Source organism: Paroedura picta, chromosome 15 (genome assembly GCF_049243985.1).
Source record: "Paroedura picta isolate Pp20150507F chromosome 15, Ppicta_v3.0, whole genome shotgun sequence".
Classification (NCBI taxonomy): domain Eukaryota; kingdom Metazoa; phylum Chordata; class Lepidosauria; order Squamata; family Gekkonidae; genus Paroedura; species Paroedura picta.
Genome location: NC_135383.1, coordinates 7,294,910 through 7,305,904, shown reverse-complemented (window position 1 = coordinate 7,305,904; position 10,995 = coordinate 7,294,910). Strand labels below are relative to the sequence as shown.

General features: G+C 50.7%; 1 protein-coding gene across 4 annotated transcripts in view; it reads right to left on the bottom strand.

Moving 5' to 3' along the window:
* Positions 1-4,485: 4,485 nt before the first annotated feature.
* FHAD1 (forkhead associated phosphopeptide binding domain 1) overlaps positions 4,486-10,995 on the bottom strand; it is a 30,606-nt gene continuing 24,096 nt past the window's right edge. For all 4 annotated transcript variants that reach the window (XM_077311710.1, XM_077311708.1, XM_077311711.1 and 1 more), the window contains 8 exons: positions 10,749-10,908; positions 9,731-9,848; positions 8,173-8,308; positions 7,189-7,310; positions 6,939-7,034; positions 6,373-6,593; positions 4,827-4,992; positions 4,486-4,698 (listed from right to left, as the gene is read on the bottom strand). In XM_077311710.1, the coding sequence (XP_077167825.1) occupies positions 4,600-4,698; positions 4,827-4,992; positions 6,373-6,593; positions 6,939-7,034; positions 7,189-7,310; positions 8,173-8,308; positions 9,731-9,848; positions 10,749-10,908 (1,118 nt within the window). In that variant the 3' untranslated portion in view covers positions 4,486-4,599. The remainder of the gene's footprint in view (positions 4,699-4,826; positions 4,993-6,372; positions 6,594-6,938; positions 7,035-7,188; positions 7,311-8,172; positions 8,309-9,730; positions 9,849-10,748; positions 10,909-10,995) is intronic.

The window sequence follows — 10,995 nt, the reverse complement described above, 5'->3', positions numbered from 1 at the left end:
GGCTGCGATCCTGGCCACGCGGAGGGTGGAAAAGAGGGTCTTCTTGGCGAGGAGACGCCTGGCCAGGGATTGGGAACGGGAAATGCGCCTCCGCGCACGTCGCCTGCCCGTCGGGCTGTGCCCTGGACGTGTCCAGAGACTGGGGAAACACAATTCTCTCTCCCTCCCCCGGATCAGGGCTGATTCACACGACCGGGGCGCAGTCTCACGCGTGCTCGGGGGCCAGGTCTACACGTGCGCGCTATAGAACGCGGCGCCTAACCATGTTGAAGCGCGGGGGGTGCCAGGGGACGAACCATATTGTTTTCAACCTTCCTCTACGTTTGTTTTTCGTGCAATAAAAAAGTTGCATCGGGATTGAACCTGTCTCCGGATTTTTCTGCATCCCTAGCTGGCGTGGAGTTTTTACCGGGGGGGGGGGAGAGTCCAAAAATGCGACCCTTTCCCCCCCTCCCCAAGTGCTCTGAAGTGGTACAGTTCAATTATTCAGTCTCGAGAATCTACAGCTTCATTCTGCTAAGAGACAGATTTCCCTGGGAATTGCTTCGGAGTGAAACATGAATAGATTGGGGGGGGGGGGGTTGGAGAGGTCACCTCTGGTAAGCCTTTTCTTAAGTTGTCACCGGTTGGAAAGAATTGCTGGCCCTCAAGATGGACAGCTGGAGACTAGAATTGCAACCCACTCGCCTGATGGAATCAGGCAACAAAGAGGGGGTCTATTAAGCCACTGACCCCGGCCAGCCTGCGCAATTTAGCCACGTCTGCCATCTAGCCACCCGCCCCGAGAATCGGGTGATACTTAACCAGCATTCTTCCATGCATCCACATTTCTGCGATTGCCTCTCTGCATTCTGCTCGCCTTGAGCGACGGCCAGAAGAAAACTTGGGCCCACATAATTTATTAATGTTCCCGGCCTGTCCTTTCTTTTTCGGTGCAACCAATTTGCAGACTTTATTATCTAGCTAATTGTCTTTGCCGGTGAGGCTGACCTTTTTAGTCCACGAGATTTGTGCCGTCTGCCTCGCTACACAGGGCAGGAAAGGATCGCAGGACAGAAAGGAAAGCCGCAAGGTGGGTGATTCGGCAGGCGGAGACTCGAAACTGCTTACAAAACCTGGACTGTTTTTTCCCCCCCCAGAAGTGTAAAATGAAAAACTCCCTGTCCAGAGGTATGAACCGATTAAAGAATTATTCACTGATGAATCGCCTGCCTTTTTACACATCGATTCAGGTTAATATAGCTGCATATCTGCGACGCTTTAATTGCCTGTTTGCTTTTTTGAGATAAGATTTAATCATAATAAAGTGACTGCAGTTCTGGAAAGAAAGCATGTTTGTTTTCATTCCCCATTGCAGTAACAGACCGGAAGTAGCTCAGTAATTCAACTTGGCCCCTGCTGGTCCAGCAGCACATGACCCGGTCCAGGATGGGTGGACGGAACATGCGTAAATGAGTACTGTGTGCAGAATTCTGTAGTCTGATCAAATAACTTGTCACATAGCCCTTTTAGATATGGTGATACTGTACAGAAATGAAAACTAGCATGGTATAATGGTTAGATCAGGCTTTCTCAATCAGGGTTTCCCTGTTCTAGTGGAACTGCTTGTAGGAAGGTCCCAAGGAAATCTCAGGGGTGTGTAACAGGGTGGCTTTTGGAAGCCCTGGGATTCTTTCAGAGGAAACGCAGGAAAGGCTGTCTTAAAAATGACCTCGTTTTCCTCCTGCCTGTGACATTCTTGGGGTCTGGTGAACTTTCTCCTTTTAGGCTCAGCTTCTGCTCCTTGCTGGAATCCCCTGCAACCAGTTGTAATCCTCCGTTTGTGACACAGGAGACCTTGCCATGAAAGAGATTATGACGTCCCAAGCCAGGCAGGCTTAATACCCCGTGCCCTGGAAGAGCCGGGTCACGGAGGAGAAAGAGCGCTTGCCAGCCTCAGACTAAACTTTTAACAAAAATCACGATGAAAGGCCTGTGATCTATATACATCTTTCTATATTTGACCCTTGTTAAGGTATGCGTGTTGTGGTGCTATTCTGCACCTTCGATTCCACGCTCAGCATTTTAAAAATCCCATATTGGAAAGGACAGAGAAGGACGGTCTGTTATGCAGCGGGAAAGAACGGAGCTTTGCTTTCAAAGAACCCAAAGCATTTCTTTGTTTCTTCCCACACGGTCACGGCCTGAATTAAACAACAGCCATAAGGCTGGTTCTGGGGGGACCAGACCAGCAGACTGCCAATACGGCATTTCCCCATTCTGGAGACGAAAGTGTGGAACATCTACCCTTTCCACATGCAGAAGGTCCCAATTTCTGTTCTCGGGGTTTGTGCCTCAAAGGATCTTGTGCCCCAGAGCTAATTTGTTATTTATTTATTGCACGGTGCGTGTAGCATAGCCAAGAATTCGAGGACATTTGGAGTGGTTTGCCCCTGCTTCTAATGTTCCTTGGACGAATTACCACCCAAATCTTTGGAGGTCTCCCATTCAAATTCTAGGCAGGGTGTCCAAACACTAGTCAAGCCCTGCACAAAAGTACCTGAGTGACTAGATTTGCAGTGATGCCTGGTGTGAGGTTCCCACATCAAGCTCCAAAAATCTTTGCAGGCGCCTGTGATAAAGCTCCGGTGATCAGGGAGTCTTATTGCTACAGGCCTCAGCACGTGTGAGACTGCACTGTACCCGCACAGATCGGGGCCCAGATGGAGAACCGGCTTGCGGCAGAACATTAGTAATCTGCCTCCTTCATTCAAGCACCTTCTGCATTTGTGCTTGTTGTTGGCTATTTTGACAACGCCAGAGATTGGAGCAGGCTGGGCCCCACGTGGCCGTTGTGGAAAGCCTCCGGTCCCCGTCAGAAGGCCATCCTGGATGTGGGGAGAGACATTCCAGTGGTGGTGTTGGTGAGGGGGGTTCCCTTTTCGATGGGTGAGTGCTGAATTGCACAAATGGAGGAGTTCTGCCGTTTCTGCTTGCCATTTAAAAGACGTAATTATCCGGAAATGTATGCGGCAGGATTCTTGGGGCGATACCTGTTTACTAAAGTGAGGGTGGGGGTGATAAAACCTCTGGGAACCTGGGAGGAGAGGATGCAGCGGCTGGACGTCGGCAAAGTCGGGTCTCGGAAACGCAGGGAGCTGCGGAAGCCGGCTGGCGGTTATTTTGGGGTGCAATTAAGCAAGTGGGATGAGAAGCAATTATGGCAGAAGTCCGCGGGGAGGAACGGCGGCCCTGCCGTCCCTGAAACAGATGGGGATGCTGGTTGCTAAATGTTCTGAGAAAGCAAGCACGGGAGGTCACGCGTTATCCTGAAATAACCCTTCGGATGTGGCGGAGAAGGGAGAGGGCCGCGGTGCGTCTTCGGAGGGGGAAGATTCAGAGGCAGCTGGCGTAAGCTGGGATGCCTCCTGACCTCAGAAGCTCAGTCCCTTAACAGATAAGGGGCTTGCGATTGTCAAACCTGGTGTCTGTTCCAAATTCAGGAACGTATGCAGAACTCTGGGGCTGAGGATCCAAATTTGCCTCCCTCGGAAAAGGCTTGGGGGTGCCAGTTTCAGGTTTTGGGGGGCCCTGGGCAGACTGCCCCTGATGCCCGCCACCAGGTCCTTCTCATCCTTTCCTTTCCCCACACTGGTCACTGCTTGCCTATGTGCTCTTTCTCCGCACATGACTGTCCCGCTGCCCACGCCACATTTGTGCCCTTTTCCCGACAGCACGCTCGCTGTGCGGCTGCCGTAGCTCTCAGGAGTGCCATAGTGGTGCACTGCTTGTGTGTGCCCCCTCTCTGCGCCGAGGAGCTGGGAGCATGGGTGGTGGAACGCTAGCCAGTGAATGGGTGGCCGGGGAGGGCAGGGGAGGTGCGTGGTTGGGAGGGCAGTGACAGGAGGCCACCCCAGAAACCCTGGGGCCCTGGCAGCTGCCCTGCCCGCCTCAAGGGGCACTGATGCCAGCCCAGCTCGTCTGCAATGTGCCCAGTATAAACAAGTGGGTACCTCGACTGCTGCCAGCAATGCTCACCAGGGAGAGGAGAGGGTCTTTTGCCAACTCCTGGCTGACGGAGAAGATTAGCCTCCTCAGAAAGCTGGATTTATTTTGCTGGGGGAGGGCCCACCAGTGTATTCAGATTTATGTATTGCTCTTTTACACAATGGGAGCAAATCAGGTTCTGCATGCCAGGAAGCAAGAGGAGGGATTATTTAGGATCATAAGAACCAAGGGAAGCCCAAATGGGTCAGTCCAAAGTTCCTTGTAATCCAGGCCTTCTCAGCCAGGCTTTTGTGAAATCCTGGGGTTTCTTGACGGCTCTGGAACGGTTTCCTGAATGGGTGAGAGTTAATTAATTTTTTATATATCTGAAAAAAAAACTGTTAAACATTTATCAGACGATATGACCATATGTGGCCAATCTGGACCCATTCTCCCCCTCCCCTCCAAAATAATTTATATATATACATACACACACACAAACACACAGAGAGGGGCATTTATAAAACCCTGGTACTTTTAATATATAAAACACATCATTTATCGTATTTACAGAAACGGGCGAGCATACGACCCCGTGATCCCTACACTAGAGGGGTCCAGCAAGTGGGGCATCTAAGCAGAGGCACTGCAGGGTGCTCTTTTCTTATAGCTTTCTCCCGGCCTCTCGGGCACCTTCTGGTTTTCAGGGAACGGTTTCTTTTGGGCAGTCGCCTGCGGAAGTCAAATCACATTAGGGGGACAAAAGGGACGGGGCTCCCTTCACCAGGCGTGTTCGAGCCCCCTCCCCCAGTTTATTTCTTGGCCAGGGTGGGAAGTGCAGCGGGAGGGTGAGCTCTCACCTTCCGCTGCTTAAGCACCCTGTTTAGGCTCTGCTCCTGGCTCAGCTGCCGCTTGGTCCTCTCCAGGTCTTCTTTCAGCAACGTGTTTTCTTCGGCCTCCCGGTAGACTCTGTCGGCCAGCCTGGCCATCTCGGCCTGGCAAGTTTGCAGGGACAGCGTGTTTGTCCTGTGCGGGGTGAGAGAAAGCAGCCTGGAGGGGGGTGGGGTGGGGTGCGCCACGAAATGTGACCCAAATAGCCACTCACAAATACTCCGCAGCGATGCAGAGTGGCGCAGAGTCCTGCGCTATCCATTGCCCGTTTTAAGATAACAGCTGCTATATTCTGCTCAGGATGTGAACAGCTCCACTTGGTAAGGGAAAACCAACAGAGGGGTCATTGGTTACTGGTCATAATGGCTACCAGTGATGATGGATGTCTACGTCTTCCAGTACCAGAGGCAGTGGCCGAGGAGCACAGGTGGGGGAGGATGCTGCTACAGGCCTCCTCCTCGTGGGCTTCCTAGAGCCAGCCAGACGGCTACATTGTGAACGGAACACTGGACTGGATGGGGCTGACCCAGCTGGGCTCCTTCTTAAGGGGTGGCCAGACTCAAGTCTTGCCTTCTTACCACGGACCGTTATGGCCATCTGCCTGAAACATCGTTCCCCCTACCAGAGTCTAGCTCCGGGAGATCGGACCACGATACATGAGCCATTTGTAGATGCTGGCAATGTTTTGGATGATGTTTTGCTACTGCCGGACGTTGTTTGGTCTTTCATTTCGACTTATTTAATTTCGGTTGGCTTTAAACCTGGATCGTTGTTATTAACGCGGTATACCGCCCTAAGTAGGTTTCCTGGGTAGGGCGGTGTATAAATAAAATAAATAATAACTATAATAATATCTATCGGTGTCTGGAAGCTGCGCTTAGGCATGGGCTACGGACATGGAAGCAGTTCAGCAGATGGCCTTGCTCAGGTTCCTGCTGGCAGCAGAGGGCAGGGCCCACAATAATAGGTTTCAACTGCATGGAGAAAGATATTGTCTAGATATTACGGGGAAAAAATCACAGTCAGAATAGTTCAGCAGTGGAATTGGCTGCCTAAGGCGGTGGTGAGCTCCCCCTTACTGGTGGTTTTCAAGCAGTGGCTGGACAGATAATTAACCTGGATGTTTTAGGCTGATCCTGCATTGAGCAGGGGGTTGGACTAGATGGCCTGTCTGGTCCCTTCCAACTCTATGATTCTGTGATGCTTTAGGTTGATCTTGCATTGAGCAGCGGGATGGACTAGATCAGGGGTAATCAACCTGTGGTCCTCCAGATGTTCATGGACTACAATTCCCTTGAGTCCATGAACATCTGGATGACCACAGGTTGACTACCCCTGGACTAGATGACCTATCTGGTCCCTTCCAACTCTATGATTCTGTGATGCTTTAGGTTGATCTTGCATTGAGCAGGGGGATGGACTAGATGGGCTGTATTCTATAAATGCTACCCAAGCGGCCCCTGGTACAGGTCCACATGCCCTCTGTCCTCCTCCTGGGCCCTGTGGGGTGCCTACCTGAACTGCCCGGCATCTTTCTCGTACTCTTTCAACAGCTCCTCTTTCCTGGCTAGACGGTTCTTCAACTTGCTGATCCGGTTGAACAGTGCCTCCAGGTCCTTCCGCCTCAGCAGCCCCACCTTTGCCCGTTCGTCGTGGGGCAGGTGCTTGACCGTCTGCATCCCCAGCAGCTCCTTCACGTCCATCAGGTTGGCGAGGTCCCGAATCATGGTGAGGTACTGTTGTCGGAAAGGAGAAAGGGACAACGGTTTTGCGGGGACGGCCGAGGGAAATCTCACACTCTCCGTCGCCCGCTGCTTCTTTTTTTGTTGATTACAGCAAATGAGCAGAGACCTTGTGTTAGTCACAGTCCTGTTAGAGCTGTTCTCACAGAGCAGTTCTCTCAGAGCTCTCTCAGCCTCACCTACCTCACAGGGTGTCAGTTGGGGGGACAGGAAGGGAAGGCGATTGTAAGCCACTTTGAGTTATGAAAAGCATGGTATTTTTTTTTTAAAGCTCTTTTTCTCTCTTCTCTCTCTATTCCCCCCTTGCTCCAAACACTACTGCATCTGTCACGTTCATACCATGTTCTCACTGAGGTCTAAAGCATCTGCCATCTCCAGCTTTGCGGTCCTCTCGATGGCCAGGTTGGGATCCATGCTACCAGTGCTGCTCTGAAACTGGAAATGAAAAAGGTAACCCATTGAGAAACACGTCAAGGTAAGGGAGTGAAGCCAGAAGGTTTCAAGAACTCTTTTTTCCCCCTTTTCTTTCAATGACATTTGCTTTTTAAAAAGGAAAACGGAGCAAAATGTCACTCTGCATTCAGTTTACCTTCTTAGCATCCACACCTGTCACCAGTGACGGCTCACGTTCTTTCTCTGGTTTTTGATCTCTTTTCTCAGTAATGTCTTTCTTTAGCACTATAAGTGGCTCCGCCGTTTTCTCTTTAAATCCTAGGAGGGGGGACAGAAAACCCTGTTTTCGGAGTTGGGTGTTAAACGTGGAGACTCATGGCTAGCCAGTCTTTTGTGGGTGGGGGGAGGGGGATAAAGAAGGAACGCTTTTTTTCTGTAGACCAAGTGTAAGCTGACTTCTTAGGAAAATGCTCCGGGACAGAACGTTAAAGACGAGAGCTTTACTGTAATCCTAAATCCCCCCAAAACAAAAACCACCTTCTGGATTAGTTAAACCATTTGCAATCTTTTATAATCCTAAAGAAGTCCAGTGGTTGTACTTGATTAAGGGTCAAACCAGATGAGACTCAGAAGATGGGCGATTATATCCAACGTATTTTTAACTGGTCAGCAGCATCTTGGCCAAGGGAAAGGGGGAACTTAACTCTGCTCCTTCCCCTTGCTTTCCTAATATGAAACACTTTTTGGAGCTGATGTGGGTGAACTTTGGCCAGTCACAGTCCTGATAGGTCTGTTCTCCCAGAACAGCAAAATCAGGGCTCACTCAGCCCCATCTAGCTCACAGGATGTGGGGAGAAGAAGGCACTTGGAGACCCCTTCGGGTAGTGAAAAGCATCCGATAAAAACAAACTCTTCTCCTTTTAAAGACCTTTGCAAGCAGTACTGAGACTGGATGGGGTGCATGTGTCCAATTTATATTAGTGGAAGATCACAAATAATTGCCAAAAGGTTTACTCCGTCTCTGTGTTTTAAATTCCATCTTCTGTTAGGTTCTCATTCTTGCCCAAAGCACCTTTTTAAATCTGCTCCGTTTTCTCCTAAAGGTGCCAAAAGATAACAGAACAGGAAGACATGAGAGGCAGCAGAGAGATCTGGCAGAGTTGGCCATGGTGGTGCTCACCCAAACGTTGTGTCCTTTCCAGCACTTTGATTGTTTCCCGCAGTTCAGTCAGGGCGTCTCTCTGGCGCAAGATGGTCTCCTCGTGTCGGTAGCCTTTGCATTTTGCTCCCAGGTCCGCCAGGTCCGAGGCCGTCACCTGTTGAACAGGCAACAGGTAATGACCCTCTTTCAATGAATGGAGGTAAAAAGGACCCTTTGGGAGAGCCAAGGCTTGGAGAAGCTGCCTAATAAAGAGGAAGAAGATGACCCAAAACTGGGGGAGATTCTCCCCCTACATTCACATGCCTCAGTTCAGATCCAATTTTATTTCGGCCCACAGGCCATTCAGAAGCAGAGTAAAAAGATAAAAATAGATAAAAGGCCTTTGAGGGGACAGTGCATTGATAAATTATTGGCAAAGCTCTCCCCAAGTATGATGATCCTCCTTCCCAACCCCAATGGAGACATATCTGCAAAAGAAAAAAGGGAGCGTATCTTTTTTTTTTTTTTGGTTCTACATTTTCCAACCCTAATGAGCAATTATAGCAACACCCAGCAGTTATAATGCTCCACATTTGTAGCGTGCTAGGAAAACATTTGCAAATTACCTACCGCAACGTGTGGGAGGAGGGAGGGGCAGGGATGCAAGGATAAATCACGTTCATCTTCAAAAGGACAGGAGAATTTGCATTGCTCTTTGTCCTTTTCGGCTATGAACCATTCTCTGCCGTGACTTGATGCCCGACTAGAGCAGTGGTTCTCAGCCTGGGGGTCGGGACCCCTTTGGGGGTCGAACGACTTTTTCACAGGGGTCACGTTAGAGCAAGCAGCTTGGCCTGGGGGGCCCATCCACACAACAGCCTTGCAGGGTAGATCGAGATAGAGCGTTGGTCTGTCTGGAGCAGCGGAAAAGAGCGAGATCGTCATGGTGGGACAAGAGGCAGAACTGAACTGAGAAACCCCAGGGGAAAACAACAATTTATATACAATCCAGAACAATGGATCTTCACGCCGTTGTTCAGTTTCGGTTTAATTTCTGCGAAAGAACCCTTGCATAATTTTATGGCATGGGGTCACCACAACAGGAGGAACTGTATTAAAGGCTCGCAGCATTAGGAGAACCACTGAGGTAGAGCTTTTGGGTTACAGGGAGAGGCTGGAACCACAGAATCTTCTTGCAAGAGTCCAGATCCCCAATCTGGTGCCCCCAAGGAACCCTACCCCTTTCCTGGAGACTCCCAATTGCTTTTAGCAAGTCAGTGGGGCTCGGTGGGCCTTTTGCCCAGCAAGGCTTCTGACTGTCCACAAGCAATTTGGTTGGCTGTGGAAGTTTTTGAAACTGCTGCCTGAGCAGCAACTGGCTACGCAACCGGTGTGGTTTTGCTCAATTGCACGGTGAAGTCACAACAAGCCGCCAGTTGGCAGCTGATCTTTCAAGAGAGATTTATGGCCGGGAGAGCTGGCAGGAATGGAGCAGTGCAATGCTTCTCCTTCCTAAGAGCGTTGCAGGGAAGGCAAATCCCAGGCTGGCATGCACAACAGCTTCCCGGTAGGCTGCTGAGTGCCTCGCTTCACTTGCCTTTCTGGTGGCCTGGCCCTCCTCCGGCGGGACGCTCGTCTGGCTGCTCTTGTGCTCGAAGAGTCTTGCTTTTCTTTGCACTTCGGTCTTCAGCTCTTTCAGTTTTTCCCGGGAGCGCCTGCATCCCCCAAAGGAAAAGATGTTGCTAAAAGAAGCATGGGGGAGAGGGGGGGGGAGAGACCAACCACCTGTAGCCTAACAGTGCCTGTTCCGATTACCCAGGGGCTCTCGAAACTCCGCGATCTGAAATATCTTTTTAAAGCTAGAGAGATCAGGGAGTGCTCCCGGGTCCTTCAAACAGTGCTTCTCAGGTGGGCGACCGCTGCGACTACAGAGGGGCTTGTTAAAAACGTGGTGCTTATTAATGGAAGCCAGTCTCTGCATGCCACGCTGCACCTCGGCTTGCCTGTTCATTCGCAGGACAAACGCGGGGTCTTCAGCAGTGGGGAACTTAGCGGGGGTGGCTTAATCACTCCACCTGCCCACCGCACTGCACCACATCTGCAATAGGGGGAATAAGATGGGCCTACCTTGCAAGATTGCTGGCAGGGATTGAGATAATGTACACTGAACTGTTGGGATACAGGCCCAGTTCAGACCGTCATCCAAACTCTCTGTTTGGATGGATCAGTAATGAGACCAGGGCCTCATGCTCTCCCTTCTTCTCCCCCGCACAGAATTTCAGATTTCTGGTTTGGGAAAGCCAAGCGGCCCGGCCGTCACGCCTGAGTTCTGAGTTGGAGGGCAAGTGCCACCCACGGTGGGCCTTCTGCAAGTCAGGAGGGGAATTTAAGCCTGCGTGGGTTTGAAGAAACGGGGACCCCCCAGGCCAAATGCTGTTCTGTCCGAGCCGCCAATTAGGAGTGTTTATTTCAACACTACGTTTTTCTGGAATGTGTCAGGGCTGAGTTTGTTCTATGCTCCCTGGGCTTTTTAGCAAATGTTTATAAATGAGAAACTCCCCAGTCGTTTGATGCTCGATCCCTGCCTTCCTCTTTTACCCCAAGGCGGCTCCTACCTTAACTCTTCATGGGTGGTTTTAAGGGCTGCATCCTTCTGGTCCACCAGCCGAGACATTTCGTACATCTTCTCTCGAAGCCGGCTGAGTTCTTGCGTTCGGCTGTGGACCAGACTGCGCTTCTGCTCCAGTTCCGTCTTTTGCTTCTCACTCAGTTCTCCTGCAAACACACAGGAAGTCTTGTTTACAAGTTACGGGGAATGCACGTACTACAGGTATACAGCGTACAGCTGGCTTTTCTTTATGT